At 46.4% G+C, this 18,524-nt stretch overlaps 1 protein-coding gene across 5 annotated transcripts in view; it reads right to left on the bottom strand.

Moving 5' to 3' along the window:
* The window catches only part of FBXO25 (F-box protein 25), a 60,830-nt gene that overhangs the window by 35,997 nt on the left and 6,309 nt on the right, over positions 1-18,524 (bottom strand). For all 5 annotated transcript variants that reach the window (XM_032869802.1, XM_032869804.1, XM_032869801.1 and 2 more), the window contains exon 2: positions 15,986-16,126. In XM_032869802.1, the coding sequence (XP_032725693.1) occupies positions 15,986-16,119 (134 nt within the window). In that variant the 5' untranslated portion in view covers positions 16,120-16,126. The remainder of the gene's footprint in view (positions 1-15,985; positions 16,127-18,524) is intronic.

Genomic DNA, 18,524 nt, shown 5'->3' with positions numbered 1-18,524 from the left:
TAAATATCTATGCCCCTAACGTGGGAGCAGCCAACTATATAAACCAATTAATAACAAAATCAAAGAAACACATCAACAATAATACAATAATAGTAGGGGACTTTAACACTCCCCTCACTGAAATGGACAGATCACCCAAGCAAAAGATCAACAAGGAAATAAAGGCCTTAAATGACACACTGGACCAGATGGACATCACAGATATATTCAGAACATTTCATCCCAAAGCAACAGAATACACATTCTTCTCTAGTGCCCATGGAACATTCTCCAGAATAGATCACATCCTCGGTCCTAAATCAGGTCTCAACCGGTATCAAAAGATTGGGATCATTCCCTGAATATTTTCAGACCACCATGCTCTGAAGCTAGAACTCAATCACAAGAGGAAATTTGGAAAGAACCCAAATACATGGAGACTAAACAGCATCCTTCTAAAGAATGAATGGGTCAACCAGGAAATTAAAGAAGAAATGAAAAAATTCATGGAAACAAATGATAATGAAAATAGAACAGTTCAAAATCTGTGGGACACAACAAAGGCAGTCCTGAGAGGAAAATATATAGCGGTACAAGCCTTTCTCAAGAAACAAGAAAGGTCTCAGGTACACAACCTAACCCTACACCTAAAGGAGCTGGAGAAAGAACAAGAAAGAAACCCTAAACCCAGCAGGAGAAGAGAAATCATAAAGATCAGAGCAGAAATCAATGAAATTGAAACCAAAAAAACAATAGAACAAATCAACGAAACTAGGAGCTGGTTCTTTGAAAGAATTAATAAGTTTGATAAACCCCTGGCCAGACTTATCAAAAAGAAAAGAGAAAGGACCCAAATAAAATCATGAATGAGAGAGGAGAGATCACAACTAACACCAAAGAAATACAGACAATTATAAGAACATATTATGAGCAACTCTATGCCAACAAATTTGACAATCTGGAAGAAATGGATGCATTCCTAGAGACATATAAACTACCACAACTGAACCAGGAAGAAATAGAAAGCCTGAACAGACCCATAACCAGTAAGGAGATTGAAACAGTCATCAAAAATCTCCAAACAAACAAAAGCCCAGGACCAGACGGCTTCCCGGGGGGAATTCTACCAAACATTTAAGGAAGAACTAATTCCTATTCTCCTGAAACTGTTCCAAAAAACAGAAATGGAAGGAAAACTTCCAAACTCATTTTATGAGGCCAGCATCACCTTGATCCCTAAACCAGACAAGGATCCCATTAAAAAAGAGAACTACAGACCAATATCCTTGATCAACACAGATGCAAAAATTCTCACCAAAATACTAGCCAATAGGATTCAACAGTACATTAAAAGGATTATTCACCACGACCAAGTGGGATTTATTCCAGGGCTGCAAGGTTGGTTCAACATCCGCAAATCAATGAATGTGATACAACACATTAATAAAAGAAAGAACAAGAACCATATGATACTCTCCATAGATGCTGAAAAAGCATCTGACAAAGTACAGCATCCCTTCCTGATCAAAACTCTTCAAAGTGTAGGGATAGAGGGCACATACCTCAATATTATCAAAGCCATCTATGAAAAACCCATCACAAATATCATTCTCAATGGAGAAAAACTGAAAGCTTTTCCTCTAAGGTCAGGAACACGGCAGGGATGTCCGTTATCACCACTGCTATTCAACATAGTACTAGAAGTCCTAGCCTCAGCAATCAGACAACAAAAAGAAATTAAAGGCATCCAAATCGGCAAAGAAGAAGTCAAACTATCACTCTTCGCAGATGATATGATACTATATGTGGAAAACCCAAAAGACTCCACTCCAAAACTGCTAGAACTTGTACAGGAATTCAGTAAAGTGTCAGGATATAAAATCAATGCACACAAATCAGTCACATTTCTCTAATTTCTCTAATTTCACCAACAACAAGACAGAAGAAAGAGAAATTAAGGAGTCAATCCCATTTACAATCGCACCCAAAACTATAAGATACCTAGGAATAAACCTAACCAAAGAGACTAAGAATCTATACACAGAAAACTATAAAGTACTCATGAAAGAAATTGAGGAAGACACAAAGAAATGGAAAAATGTTCTATGCTCCTGGATTGGAAGAATAAATATTGTGAAAATGTCTATGCTACCTAAAGCAATCTACACATTTAATGCAATTCCTATCAAAGTACCATCCATTTTTTTCAAAGAAATGGAACAAATAATCCTAAAATTTATATGGAACCAGAAAAGACCACGAATAGCCAAAGGAATATTGAAAAAGAAAGCCAAAGTTGGTGGCATCACAATTCCAGACTTCAAGCTCTACTACAAAGCTGTCATCATCAAGAGAGCATGGTACTGGCACAAAAACAGACACATAGATCAATGGAACAGAATAGAGAGCCCAGAAATAGACCCTCAACTCTATGGTCAACTAATCTTCGACAAAGCAGGAAAGAATGTCCAATGGAAAAAAGACAGCCTCTTCAATAAATGGTGTTGGGAAAATTGGACAGCCACATGCAGAAAAATGAAATTGGATCATTTCCTTACACCACACACGAAAATAGACTCAAAATGGATGAAGGACCTCAATGCGAGAAAGGAATCCATCAAAATCCTTGAGGAGAACACAGGCAGCAACCTCTTCGACCTCAGCCGCAGCAACATCTTCCTAGGAACATCGCCAAAGGCAAGGGAAGCAAGGGCAAAAATGAACTATTGGGATTTTATCAAGATCAAAAGCTTTTGCACAGCAAAGGAAACAGTTAACAAAACCAAAAGACAACTGACAGAATGGGAGAAGATATTTGCAAACGACATATCAGATAAAGGGCTAGTGTCCAGAATCTATAAAGAACTTAGCAAACTCAACACCCAAAGAACAAATAATCCAATCAAGAAATGGGCAGAAGACATGAACAGGCATTTCTGTAAAGAAGACATCCAGATGGCCAACAGACACATGAAAAAGTGCTCCATATCACTCGGCATCAGGGAAATACAAATCAAAACCACAATGAGATCCCACCTCACACCAGTCAGAATGGCTAAAATTAACAAGTCCGGAAATGACAGATGCTGGCGAGGATGCGGAGAAAGGGGAACCCTCCTACACTGTTGGTGGGAATGCAAGCTGGTGCAGCCACTCTGGAAAACAGCATGGAGGTTCCTCAAAATGTTGAAAATAGAACTACCCTATGACCCAGCAATTGCACTGCTGGGTATTTACCCTAAAGATACAAACGTAGTGATCCGAAGGGGCACGTGCACCCGAATGTTTATAGCAGCAATGTCTACAATAGCCAAACTATGGAAAGAACCTAGATGTCCATCAACAGACGAATGGATAAAGAAGAAGTGGTATATATACACAATGGAATACTATGCAGCCATCAAAAGAAATGAAATCTTGCCATTTGCGATGACGTGGATGGAACTAGAGGGTATCATGCTTAGCGAAATAAGTCAATCGGAGAAAGACAACTATCATATGATCTCCCTGATATGAGGGAGAGGAGATGCAACATGGGGGTTAAGGGGATAGGAGAAGAGTAAATGAAGCAAGATGGGATTGGGAGGGAGATAAACCATAAGTGACTCTTAATCTCACAAAACAAACTGAGGGTTGCTGGGGGGAGAGGGGTTGGGGGGGTGGGGCTATTATGGACACTGGGGAGGGTATTTGCTATGGTGAGTGCAGTGAAGTGTGTAAACCTGGCGATTCACAGACCTGTACCCCTGGGGAAAAAAATATATGTTTATAAAAAAAAAAAAAAGATCCACATAAATTCCTCAAAACTTACAACCTCAAAGACAATCATTAATAAGCACAATATATGAACAGACCTTTTACTACCAAGAAAATTGATTCAGGAAACAAAAACCCCCCAGTAAACCAAAGTCAGGACCAGATGGTTTCACTGATGAATTCTGCCAAACATTTAAAGAAGAACTAAAACTGATCCTTTTCAAAGTCATCAGCAAGAAAAGGAGATGAAGGAATGCTTCCAAACTCATTTTTTTAAGGAAGTCAGCAATGCCTTGATACCCAACTAGACAAGAACAGGAGGAAGAAGCTTACAGGTCTGTATATCTGATGAATACAGATGCAAAACCCTCAGTCAAATATCAGCAAACAAGGGGCACCTGGGTGGCTCAGTGGGTTAAGCCTCTGCCTTCAACTCAGGTCATGATCTCAGGGTCCTGGGTCCGAGCCCCGCATCGGGCTCTCTGCTCAGCAGGGAGCCTGCTTCCCCCTCTCTCTGCCTGCCTCTCTGCCTACTTGTGATCTCTCTCTGTCAAATAAATAAATAAAATCTTTAAAAAATATCTATCAGCAAACAAAATTAACATAATGTTAGAAGAACTATGCACCATGATCAAATGGAATTTATTCCAAGGATGCAAAGACGGTTCAACATCTGCAAATCCATCAACATGATACACTGCATTAACAAAAGGAAGAATAAAAATCATATGATCAACACAACAGATACAGAAAAATCACCTGACAAAATTTAATAGCCATTATGGCAAAAATTCTCAAGGAAGTGGGTATAGGTATCAAAACCACAATGAGATCCCACCTCACACCAGTCAGAACGGCTAAAATTAACCAGTCAGGAAACGACATGCTGGCGAGGATGTGGAGAAAGGGGAGCCTCCTGCACTGCTGGTGGGAATGCAGGCTGGTGCGGCCATTGTGGAAAACAGCATGGAGGTTCCTCAGAAAGTTGAAAGTGGAGCTACCTTATGACCCAGCAATCGCACTACTGGGTATTTACCCAAGAATATAAAAACACACATTCGAAGGAGCACATGCACCCTGATCTTTACTATAGCAGTATCAACAATAGCCAAATTATGGAGAAAGCCCGTGTCCACCAACAGATCAATGGATAAGGAAGATGTAATATATATATATATGTATATTTTTTTTAAAGATTTTATTTATTTGAGAGAAAGAGAGAGAGAGACAGTGAGAGAAAGCATAAGAGGAGAGAAGGTCAGAGGGAGAAGCAGACTCCCTGCAGAGCTGGGAGCCCGATGCGGGACTCGATCCGGGGACTCCGAGATCATGACCCGAGCTGAAGGCAGTTGCCAAACCAACTGAGCCACCCAGGAGCCCAGATGTAATATATATATTATGTAATATATACAATGGAATATTACTTTGGCATCAAAAAGAATGGAATATTGCCATTGGTGATGATGAGTATGGATCTAGAGAGTATTTTTTTTAAGATTTTTTATTTATTTATTGGACAGACAGAGATCACAAGTAGGCAGAGAGGCAGAGAGAGCGGGGGAAGCAGGCTCCCCAATGAGCAGAGACCCCCCCCCCAACACCGGGCTGGATCCCAGGACCCTGGGACCATGACCTGAGCTGAAGGCAGAAGCTTTAACCCACTGAGCCAACCAGGCGCCCCAAGAGTATTTTTTAAAAGATTTTATCTATATATTTGAGAGAGAGAGAATGAGACAGAGAGAGAGCATGAGAGGAGAGAGGTCAGCAGGAGAGGCAGACTCCCCACCAAACAGGAAGTCCGATGCGGAAACTCGATCCTGGGACTCCAGTATCATAACTTGAGCCAAAGGCAGTCGCTTAACCAACGGAGCCACCCAGGTGCCCAGAACTGAGAGTATTATGTTAAGGGAGATAAGTCAGTCAGAGAAAAACAAATACCATAAGGTTTCACTGATACGTGGAATTTTTAAAAAAGATTTTATGTATTTATTTGCCAGAGAGAGACACAGTGAGAGAGGAAACACAAGCAGGGGGAGTGGGAGAAGGAAAAGCAGGCTTCCTGCTGAGCAGGGAGCCCACGCAGGACTCAATCTCAGCATGCTGGGATCATGACCTGAGCTAAGGCAGACGCTTAACGACTGAGCCCCCAGCCCCCGCCAGGTGCCCCTGATATGCGGTGTTTAAGAAACAAAACACAGGAACATACAGGAAAGGAAAGAAAACTAAAATAATATGAAACCAGTGAGGGAGACAAACCGTAAGAGATACTTAACTCTAGGAAACAAGCTGAGGGCAGCTGGAGGGGAGGTCGTGGGGGGATGGGGTAACTGGGGGATGGGCATTAAGGAGGACACGTGATGGAAAGAGCACTGGGCATCACATGCAACTGAGGAATCCCTGATGTCTTCCTCTGAAACCAATACTACACTATACGTTAAGTAACTTGAATTTAAATAAAAACTTGGGAGAAAATAAAATAAAAGCGGGTAGAGGTGAATCCTCCTCACATAACAGAGGTGGTACAGGACAGGCCCACAGCCACCCCGACGCTCAGTGATGAAGAGCGAAAGCCACTCCTCTGAGACCAGGAACAACACAAGGACGCCCACTTGTGCCACCTCACGCAGCCCAGCTGGACGTCCTGGCCTGAGCAGCTTGGCTTGAAAAACAGGAGGCATCCAAACTGGAAATTAGAAGTAAAATGGTCACTACTTACAGGTGACTTGATACTATATACAGGAAACCCTAAACATTCCACCAAACAATCATTACAATAAATGAATTCAGTAAAATTACAGGATATAAAAATCAATATACAAAAACCTGTTGGTTTCTACATGCTTCTAACAAGCTACCAAAAAAAAGAAATTAAGAAAACAATCCCAATTATAATGGCACCAAGAAAGATAACATACCTAGGACTAAATTTAATCAAGGAGGTCTGCATACGTACACTGAAAACTGTAAGACACTGGTGAAAGAAACCTGAATAAGACACAAATAGATGGAAAGATACTCAGTCTTCATGGACTGGAAGAACAAATGTTAACATGTCCCCACCACCTAAAGCAATCCACAGACTCGGGCTGCCCCTATCGAAATTCCAAAGGCATATTTCACAGAAACAGAACAATCCTAATGTGCATACGGAGCCATGAAAGCTCGTGAACTGTCACAGCAATCTCGAGAAAGGGGAGCAAAACTGGAGGCATCACGCTCCCTGATGTCAAATTCCATCACAAAGCTGCGTCATCAGAACGGCATAGTTGGCATAAAAACAGACACAGACACCGGTGGAACAGACCACAGTACGCAAAAATAAACCCTCGTGTAGGCGGTCCGTGGAGCCAAGAGTGGGGGGAAGGACAGGCTCTTTAGTAAACTGGGCTGGGAAAACTGGACGTCTCCATGCAAAAGAATGAGATCTGACCACGACCTCACACACCCATCAAATTAAGTAAAAATGGATTAAAGACTTCAGTGTAGGATCTGAAACCATAAACTCCTGGAAGGAAACACAGGGGGATACTAGCTCCCTGATATTCACTGGTCTTAGCGATGCTTCATTTTAATAGGACACCAAAAGCAAAGGCAACAAAAGCAAAAAAAAAAAAAAAAAACAAGCGGGACACATCAAACAAAAACTTCTGCACAGCAACATGACAAGGTAACCTAGTAAATGGGAGAAAGTATCTGCAAATCATAAACCTGATATAGAATTAGTATCCAAAATATATAAAGAACTTTAAACTCAACAGCAAAATAAAAACATTCCAATTTAAAATGGGCGTAAGTTGGGGCGCCTGGGTGGCTCAGTGGGTTAAGCCACTGCCTTCGGCTCAGGTCATGATCCCAGGGTCCTGGGATCGAGCCCCACATCGGGCTCCCTGCTCAGCGGGGGCCCTGCTTTCCTCTCTCTCTCTGCCTGCCTCTCTGCCTACTCGTGATCTCTGTCTGTCAAATAGATAAATAAAATCTTTAAAAAAAAAATGGGCAGAAGACCCGAATAGATATTTTTCCAAAGGAGACATACAAATGGCCAACAGGTATATGAAAAGGTGATCATAATTATCAGAAATGTGTATCAAAACATAATGAGATTTTAAAATTTTTTAAAAATACAGTGGGATCCCACCTCACACCAGTCAGAGTGGCTAAAACCAACCAGTCAGGAAATGACATGCTGGCGAGGATGCGGAGAAAGGGGAGCCTCCTGCACTGCTGGTGGGAACGCAGGCTGGTGCGGCCCCTGTGGAAAACAGCACGGAGGTTCCTCAGTTGAAAACAGAGCCACCATGCTGTTTTGATATCAAAATTTGGTAATTTCGATAGGGATGGCCCGAGTCTGTAGATTGTTTTAGGTGGCGAGGACACGCTCATACCACTTCTGGGTATTCACCTGGCTAAGATGAAAACGCTGCTGTGAAATTACATCTGCACCCCCGGATCACTGCAGCACTGTGCACGGTAACAAAGACATGGGGACAACCTAAGTGTCCATGGATGGATACACGGACAAAGACGACAGGGCCTGTGTACGTCCACCAGGGTATCCTCAGCCGTGAAAGAGCGTGCCATCTTGGCATTCCCAGCCACACAGGTGCACCTTCAGAGGGCCGTGCTGAGTGAAACCAGTCAGATGCAGAAGGACGGACACCAGACGATCTCCCTTCTTTGTGGATCTACACATGACAAGTGACGCTCAGAGACGCAGAGACCAGAGAGATCGCTGACCGCGGGTCACCAGAGCCGGTAGGCGGGGAATGTGCCAAATGAGTACCGGGGGTCAAAGTCCACCAACTTCCGCTTAAAAGGTGAGCCTGGAGGACAGGGGTCTGGCGGTGACTGGAGTGGAGGATGCTGCAGCACACATTCGCGAGCTGCTGACAGAGAACACCCTACACATTCTCCTCACCAGAAACAATGTGGAAGGACCGGAAGGGACCCTGTCCCCTGCACCGTGCTGGTCACTGCACACCGCGGACGAACACCGACTCATCGTGCTGCACGCCCGAGACTTGGCTAGCGGCAACGTCAGTGCACCCTGACGGAAACCACGGGAAACAAATGGGATCAGCGAGACCTGGGTCAAGAACTCACCGATCTACACAATACGAACTGCGGTAAGTCCACACGCACGGACGTGGAACTACTTCCACGACGAACAGCGGCAAGCAAGGCTGGCACGCACAGTCCCATGAACGCACCCTGACGTCAGGAGCATGCGCGGAGGCCACCGCATCGGAACCCGCAACACGCGCCCACCCTGCCCCGCCCCCAGGGCACGCAGGCCTTGGCAGTGCTTGGCAGAGTCTCGTGCACATGGGAACAAGAGGAGAACTCTGTCCCCCCAGGGCTCCCTGCTCACCTGCCCTCTACCAGCACACGCATCTCCTCAACCTCTCAGCCAGCCCTGGGAGCTCCAGCTGCAACACACACACCCACCTGCACCTTGTCACCTCCCCCAACACCTCCATCGTCCCCACGCCATGACCTCTCTCACCTCCCCCAGAACCTGCACCTGTCACCTCCATCACCCCCATGCCCGTGCCATGGGGATCACTACGAGTCTTTGCTCTGCCTTGGTCTCCCGCGGCCCATTCCTAACACGGCAGGCAGAAGGAGCCTGTGAAAGTCTGACCGGAACGGACTTTCCCTCCGGGGAGCACCTGGGACTGCCCCCTCCCTTGGGGAGAAGCCCACGTCCCCACAGCACAGGACGAGTGTCCCCGGGACTGGCCCTGGTTCACTGCAGCATCTGGTGTCCTGCTGCCGCTGCTGAGCCCCCTCCTGCACCCCCCGGAGCCTCCTCTCAGCAGACCCCTTCCTCAGGGAGCCTCCATCCACATGTCCACGTACCCCCTCGACGCCAGCTTGTCCCCTCCGCAGCACTCGTCACGTGGAACAAGCCACGCGCTGCACGCATTTCGTCCCCCTTCTGTCCGTCGCACCAGAACGACAGTTCCATCCGGGCCTGGGTTTTGGGTTTCCATGTTCTGTTGGCCCAACATGGCCAGCACCTTGTGTACTGAGCACGGACAACGGTACAGTAAGAACCAGGCAGCTCTCAGGTCTGGCTCATGGAGGATCTGTCCATGCGCCCACGGGACAAAGGAAGACACAGGACCCTGTCTGCAAGTGGCTCTTTTCTGCAGGGGACGCGACAATGGTGTCCTTCCTGCCTGCAAGTCACCCCCCTCCCCTCACAGTGAGGTGTCTGGTCACAGGCCCTCCTCCCACAGGTGTCGGCACTGGGGCTGGGAGGGCTAAGCGCGCTCTGTGGGCCATGAGGGAGTCAGTTAAAACCTACAAAGCGTCCGATTCCAACACCTTAAGTGTGCTGGAAAAAAGGAACAGAGGGACGCCAGGGTGGCTCAGTGGGTTAAAGCCTCTGCCTTCGGCTCAGGTCATGATCCCAGGGTCCTGGGATCGAGCCCCACATCGGGCTCTCTGCTCGGCAGGGAGCCTGCTTCCCCCCCCCCCGCCTGCCTCTCTGCCTGCTTGTGATCTCTGTCAAATCAATAAATAAAATCTTTAAAAAAAGAAAAAAGGAACAGAGCTTTGGGCTTCTGAGAACAAGCCTGCTGTCTTCAGATGCCCGGGGCAGCGCGCACTCAGGTTGCCCCACGAGACTCGGGCACGGAGCGGGCGGTCAGTAAGCACCAGTCTCCCGGATCCGTGGAAGATCAAGGAAATGGGGGCACAGTGGAACCACCAGGGAGCGAGCACTGCACTGAATGAGCTGATGAGCGGAAAGGAGGGAGGGAAGAGTGAATTTGCAGTGGCCCCGCAGGGTCCCCAGTGGGACATCCCCCTCTTCCGTTGCCTGGCAGCTCACGTCAGGGTTAAGAATCTGCTAAGTGGGTCTATTTAAAAAAAAAAAAAAAAAGGACCAGAACGGAAGCTTTGGGTATCGGCAAGAGCATCGCTGAAGCAACGGGTCACAGAATGCCAGCCAGACACAGAGACGCAAGGAGAGAGCACAGGCAGGACGGGAAACAGGCCAGTCGAAATCACTGTTTCAGGACCAGGACACCGACATTCAAGGTGTCAAACTACAGGGACAGGCTTCCAGGGGGAGGAGAGAAGAAGGCCCAGGAATGAAGATCCAGCCGGAAGCGGCCAGGTTGTGTGAGCGCCCCGGACGGACTCTGAACTCTCGCTGGGTGATAAACGCCTCGGCTCGGAACACGTCAGCGCAGCCCTCGGACGAGACAAGCGGGACGCAGCTGGTAACTCCACAGAAGAGGACGCGACCTACGAGACAGAACTCTGGCTTTCCGGTTCCATGCCACAGGATTGTACTCCTCTTGCTTTATGACTGGCAAAAACGCAATATGAAGACAGAGTCTGAGCCCAGCACTGACGACCCACAGGACATCATCCCTCAACAAGGCAGTAACAGCAAGTGCTGCCCGAGACACTCAACGCGACGACGGACGCTGCTGAACCGCACTTGTACGGCGCATGACTTCCAAGCTTCTTTCCAGCCGCTGAAGAAACAATCCAAGGAGGCTGAGCCAATGAAGACCCTCAGGGAAAAACACAGATGACAGGGGAGCTTCTCCGACTAAATAAAGGCACAGGGGAATGTCTCCTCACCCAGGCCCTGGGGCCAACAGGACCAGCTCCTACTTCAAGGCCCAGACGACCTCACGCGTCCTCCCCATCATCATGATCTGAGAACCGTTCTGCATTCTCATGAGGGAACCAAAAACACAGCCTCTTTCCTTTTTCCTTGGGGGTACCCACAACTTAAAGATGTTCTTTAAAGAATTCAATTAACCTCGGATACCCTGGGAACTGTTAGAGCTGATGGTACTCTCTGTGGCACCCCAAATTTACAATGCCTTCCAATGCTCCACCCATTGAGAACCAAATGAGCAAAATCAGCCTTAAAATACTCAAACTTGGGGGGCACCTAGAGGGTGCAGTCAGAACAGCGTCCGATTCTTGATTTCAGCTCAGGTTGTGATCTCAGGTTTTGAGTTCAAGTCCCACATAGGACTCAGTGCTCAGCACGGAGTCTGCTTCTCCCTCTCCCTCTGCTCATGTGCGCTTGCTCAAATAAGTAAATAAATTAAAAAAAAAAAAAACCTCAAACTTGGATTGGAAACAATGGTTAAGGAGAGGCCAATAAAAATAACGCAATGAAAAGGTTTACTAACCACAAAGGGAGAAAACCTTAGAAACGTCACCATTAAAACAGAGCTGAGCACACACCCCCCTCATCACACTGCAGCCTCCCAGGACAAAGAGAGCCTCCCGTCACCGGAGTCCCCCGAGACTACAGTTCCTGACAACAGTGCAATCGGACGGGAAAGGCTCTGACACCTCAAAGATATGCAGTGTCCAGACACTCCTCTTCTGCCTTCTCTTTGCAAAAATCATACAGGACTGTCACCAGAGAGAAAACTGCAGGCCAACCAGGCCCTGATGGAGAGGTTGAGCCAGATGATTCCTTAGTACGTTCTCCCCACGGCGAAGCCTCAAGGTCTGTTTAGGTGCTCCCCTTCTCCTGGTCCAGTCCGTCAGCTACTCTCTCGCTGACTGTGCGCCTCCCACCGTCCGGCTGCATGGACGCTGCGATGGGCACACACTCAGCCTCCCTCACCAGTCTGCGTCTGCTAGAACCCTGGACTGGTTGTCCCCTTGTCCTCGTGCAGCCCAGAGGATCTACCTGGTATCGGGCATCCACAGCTTAGTGAGCAAAGCTCCTCAAAGAGGAGCCAGACGGACCCCCTGGAGAGCACACTGTGCTCTGCACTACGAGACGAGGTAAGCCCACATGTCTCTCACGTGAAGAACAAACCATCAGATCAGGGGTGAACATTTGCTCTGTCATCACTAACCTCCGTAACATCATGAATGCTGCTTTGAAAAACAGCTTAATCAGGATTCAGTGTGAACCGACTGGCTACCCGGAACCACCACGCTGAACTGGGTGATTTCTTACCTATTTCCTCTGCACTTTTAATACTAAAATGAGGCGAAAAGAGAAGAGGGGGATATTTAAAGGTCTTCTATTTTCATACCCATCACAAAAAAAAAAAAAGATTAAAAAAGTTGGTTAGATGGCGATTCACAGACCTGTACCCATGGGGCTAATACTACATTATATGTTTATAAAAAAATTTAAATTTTTTTTTAAAAAGTTGGTTGAATCTTGATTGCCTAAATGATTTTTACAACAATTTTCCTAGTTTTAGAAAGGCTACCCTAAACCAAAGAATTGGGAGTGCTGTTTGAGTCAAAGACATTCAGGGGAAGACAAGGTCATTTTATACAGCAATCTGAAACGGTGGTTACCTATGGTTTTATTTTATCAAATTTTAGGTTCAAAATTAAGTTGCTTTTTCTTCCAGAGAAAGAAAAATATCAGACATTTGTTGGAGTTCTGGGTCACTGGTGGCTTCTCCCTACAGGCCTGGATACACATTTTATGGGAAGAGAAAAAAGGAGCACAAAGACAAAGAAAAAAGGTGGAGTAGGGAAGAAGCAGCTACTAGATCGGACGTCGTAAAGACAGAGTGCTAACTCTCCCTTCACCTCGCCATCCGCGGGCGGTCCACGGCGAATGCACGACAGCCATGTCAGTAAGGGCAGCAGGTAGTTGCCACCACACACGGAGAAGCACCTGTGAGCAAAGCTTCTGACTTCAAGGGGCTCTGGAAGCAGTGTGAGTGGGGGCGGGGAGTGAGACAGGCGGACACAGAGTCTATTAAGCAAAGAAAATGGGTCAAACTGTATTCTCTAACTGTGTGTATACAGAAGGCATTTAATTCTCAGATGTTTAAAATGTGTGGGATGAGGGAAGAAAATCCATGAGGAAAAAACACATAAACATGCAAATTCCTGAGTGTAGGAGCAGTAGTGACGTTTCATACACACAGCCTGCTGACCCCCCAGATCGCTGACTGCAGGGTCCCCCACAATTCAGTCATCATCAGGAGTCCATCAGACACCAGACATTTCTGGATGTATTTGACCAAGCTCAAATTTAAATAATTTGCCATGAAAACTGTAAGATAAAAAGTAACTTCAAAAATCCACAGCCATGTAACATCATCTAATACTAGTAGCATATATAATTACCAATCTTATATAAAATTTACAGCCATGAATATTGAATAAAATTCAGAATGGCAGAGAAATGTCACAATATAAGCTCAGTAAATGTAACATGTTATCTTTACTATAATCTGAAATATAAATTAATTTTTGCTTTAAATACTGCAAAAACCTATCTCTAGGCTAAAGCTACTAAACTTCTGTCAAAAAAAAATCAGACGGCCTGAAGCAAAAATAAACTCTTGGGACTATATCAAAATAAAAAGCTTCTGCACAGAGAAGGAAACAATCAGCAAAACTAAAAGGCAGCCTACAGATGGAGAAAGATATTTATAAACGACATATCAGATATAGAGCTAGTATCCAAAATCTATAAAGAACTTATCAAACTCAACACCCAAAAAATAAATTATCCCACTAAAAAGTGAGTGGAATGGGGCACCTGGGTGGTGCAGTTATTTGTCTGAGTCCTGGTTTTAGCTCAGGTCATGATCTCGGGGTTATGGGATTGAGCCCTTTGTTGGGATTCAAGCTCAGCAGGGAGTCTGTGTGCGATTCTCTCCCTCTGCCCGCCCAACACATGCATTCATGTGCTCGCTCTCTAAAACAAATGTCTTTTTTTTTTTTTAATGGGCAGAATGAACAGACATTTCTGCAAAGAAGACATCCAGATGGCCAACAGACACATGAAAAAGTGCTCCATATCACTCGGCATCAGGGAAATACAAATCAAAACCACAGTGAGATCCCACCTCACACCAGTCAGAATGGCTAAAATTAACAAGTCAGGAAATGACAGATGCTGGCGAGGATGCGGAGAAAGGGGAACCCTCCTGCACTGTTGGTGGGAATGCAAGCTGGTGCAGCCACTCTGGAAAACAGCATGGAGGTTCCTCAGAAAGTTGAAAATAGAGCTACCCTATGACCCAGAAATTGCACTACTGGGTATTTACCCTAAAGATACAAACGCAGTGGTCTGAAGGGGCACATGCTCCGGAATGCTTATAGCAGCAATGTCCACAATAGCCAAACTATGGAAATATCCTAGATGTCCATCGACAGATGAATGGATAAAGAAGATGTGGTCCATATACACAACAGAATATGACTCCGCCGTCAGAAAGGATGAACGCCCACCATTTGCATGGACATGGATGGAACTGGAGATTACACTGAATGAAATTAGATAAAGACAAATACATAAAATCTCACTTATATGTGGAATTTAAGAAACAAAACAAACGAGCAAAGTGGGGGCGGGTGGGAAGGGAGAGAGACAAACCCAGCAACAGCCTCCTAACAACAGAGATGCACTGTTGGTTAGCAGAGGTGGTGAGGGACAGGGAAAACAGGTGAGGGGGATTGAAAAGTACACTTATCATGATGAAAAATAATAAAGTGATAAAAAAAATCAGATTGCCCGTCAGTTAAAAATACAGTTGGTAATTATGCAAATGCCAAGTAAAAACATAGAATAAAATCAACTGCTTGACCCACAACACCTTGAAGGAGAGGATCTGAGACCTTCCCAGTTCTCCAGCCGTCCCAGCAGCACCAGTGATGCAGACTGCCACTTCTCATGCCGTGCTTCCGAGCTTGTGCAGCCTGCGTCATTGGGATGCACAGCTCCCCGCACAGAGAAAACCCCACCTTCCTCTGATTCTAGTGCTCTAGCCAATGAGGTGTGAGCAAGCGCAACCACGTCTCCTCCTCTCCTATCCTACTGACCGGGACGCAGATGCTGAGAGCGATACTCCACCTCGGGCTGAGCAGAGGACACTACGCTCTTGGGACAGCACAGCCGCCACCCAGAATGTCCCTCCTTCCCGGAGCAAACTCACTACACCCACTCAGGCTCCCAAGAGAGAAAAATGCATTTGTCTTATACAAGGTTTCAGATGTATGGCGCCAAACCACATCCTGATATACTGAGATTCCTCAACTATAACATGGGGTTAACATAATCCCTTTCTCTCAGATTATTGGAAGGATTAAATGTCTTCAATAGAAGAAAGCAGCACCTATGGGAAGGTTCTAGATCATCTACTAGGCTCAGTCTTCCCCTAAATAATGTGTGGCTTCTCATCAAACCTGAGTACAGGCGAACTCAGCCAATGACAAGGCGCTCACGGTACGTGGGCAGCAGGCAAAGGACAGGGTCTGTGCGGCTGTAACTTACACGCTGTGAGTGAGAGCACGCGGGTTATTTTCTCTCTCCAGGTCCCGACTCCAGGATTCACATCGCTTCCAGCCATCTTCTGTCTTAATCCAGCTCCATCCAGGAGATCTCCAGTCCTGACCCAAAAATGGCATAGTTCTCCTGTAAAAGAAGTAATTTAAATTAAAAACATATGTGCAGTTAACAAGTTTCCTTTCACTTAGAACATTTGTTGATTAATTTTAAAGAATAAAGTTCTTTTTTTTTTTAAGATTTTATTTATTTATTTGACAGAGAGAGAGATCACAAGCAGAGAGGCAGGCAGAGAGAGTGGGAGAGCCTGGCTCCCCACAGAGCAGAGAGCCCGATGTGGGGCTTGATCCCAGGACCCTGAGATCATGATCTGAGCCAAAGGCAGAGACTTAACCCACTGAGCCACCCAGGTGCCCCAAAAATAAAGTTCTTAATACTTAAATGCCTACACACCCCCTAAATGCTCAGGATTGGCGGTCACATAGCACCTTGATGTGTACTAACTCATCAAGACAGGATACGCACTGGGGGACTAACTAGCTGGCCACTGCATAGGTCAGGACGGGCTCAGCAGAGCTACCATCTCAGCTCTTCCCCGCAGAGTCAGCAGGGGTCAGGGGAGGAGGAAGAACGGGGAGTATCACACCGGAGAAGATGCTCTTCCCTAGAAACCAGAAGCAACGGAACACTGTGTGCTCTTCAGTTTGGCTGAAGCTTACAGCGTGAGATGTTGAGAAGTGAGAACACGGGGTGATCAGATCAAAGAACTGGACTTTCCCCTGAGGGCAGCAAGGGGCCTAGGAAGGGACTTCAGAACGTAAAGGTTCCGATGAGAGTCAAGCCTTTCAGGAGCCTCGGGGGTCCCCCTGTGAGGAGGGAAGCTGGAGCTGGCCAGGGTGGGGGTGGCACCGGAGGGAGGAGGAGCGAGGACTGGCGGTCACAGAACACTGGCCACCAGGTCGGAGTGTGGCTGCACTGGAGGAGAGAGAGTCTAAAAGCATTCAGGAGGTAGAGTCCAGGAGAAGACAAGGACTTCCGTCTTGCACGCTGTGTGTCTGGCCCTTGCGTGGAGCCCAAGGGACCAGGTGCCATGTGCTCAGCTAACCCAGGTAGGCCCACCGGGCAGGGCCACATGCGGCACTGGCTGGATGTGTGAGGGGAGACCAAAGACAGCCCAGGTTAGCTTCTGGCACCTAAGAGATGCTGATTTCAGTTTCGGACAGGCCTGTTAGCTTTGCTGAACCCATGGCGACAGGCACTGTCCTGGAATCCACAGGTGCCAATCCAGGTGTAAAAATTCTGTCCTTAAAAATGAGGACACAGATATTATTACTTTCATAAAGCTCGCAATTTGGTGAGAGCAAGACCTCAAATACTAGCTCTTCCACTGCCTGGAGTGAGCTTCCTCTCGCTCACTGGTTCTCCACCCTGGCTGTGCGTTAACATTACAGCCTTGGAGGCTGTTAGAACATACAGTGTTAGCTTCACTCCAGACAGCTGAACAGGAGAATCTATGGGTGACAGGAGCACACAAGGGAGCTCAGTAAACAATGGGCAAACGAATGCATATACAGAGCCACGGCTCAGAAGAGAGAGGAAGGCTGGAGACCAGGACAGGAAACTCACCAGCATTCAGGTAGTAAGCAAAGCCACAGGAATGATACCACAGGAGAGAACACACAGAGCCAAGGGAAAAACTCTAAGGGACCAGGACATTTGAGGGCCAAGAGGTAGAGGAGCCAGAAAGGGAACTGAAGAGGAAGAGCCGAAGAGGTAGGAGGAAGGGAGTAGGAAGCCAAGAGAGGAACATATTTTAAGAAAGGAATGACTGATGCAGAAGAATGAAACTGGACCATTTCCTTACACCACACACAAAATAGACTCAAAATGGATGAAGGACCTCAATGTGAGAAAGGAATCCATCAAAATCCTTGAGGAGAACACAGGCAGCAACCTCTTCGACCTCAGCCGCAGTATCTTCTTCCGAGAAACATCGCCAAAGGCAAGGGAAGCAAGGGCAAAAATGAACTAGGGGGACTTCATCAAGATCAAAAGCTTTTGCACAGCAAAGGAAACAGTCAACAAAAATGAAAGACAACTGACAGAATGGGAGAAGATATTTGCAAACGGCATATCAGATAAAGGGCTAGTGTCCAGAATCTATAAAGAACTTAGCAAACTCAACACCCAAAGAACAAAGAATCCAATCAAGAAATGGGCAGAAGACATGAACAGACATTTCTGCAAAGAAGACATCCAGATGGCCAACAGACACATGAAAAAATGCTCCACATCACTCGGCATCAAGGATATACAAATCAAAACCACAATGAGATCCCACCTCACACCAGTCAGAATGGCTAAAATTAACAAGTCAGGAAATGACAGATGCTGGCGAGGATGCGGAGAAAGGGGAACCCTCCTACACTGTTGGTGGGAATGCAAGCTGGTGCAGCCACTCTGGAAAACAGCATGGAGGTTCCTCAAAATGTTGAAAATAGAGCTACCCTACAACCCAGCAATCGCA

This window comes from Lontra canadensis, unplaced genomic scaffold, assembly GCF_010015895.1.
Source record: "Lontra canadensis isolate GAN:19392208 unplaced genomic scaffold, GSC_riverotter_1.0 scaffold39, whole genome shotgun sequence".
NCBI lineage: Eukaryota > Metazoa > Chordata > Mammalia > Carnivora > Mustelidae > Lontra > Lontra canadensis.
The sequence above is the reverse complement of the archived record's forward strand: the minus strand, read 5'-3'. Positions and strand labels throughout refer to the sequence as shown.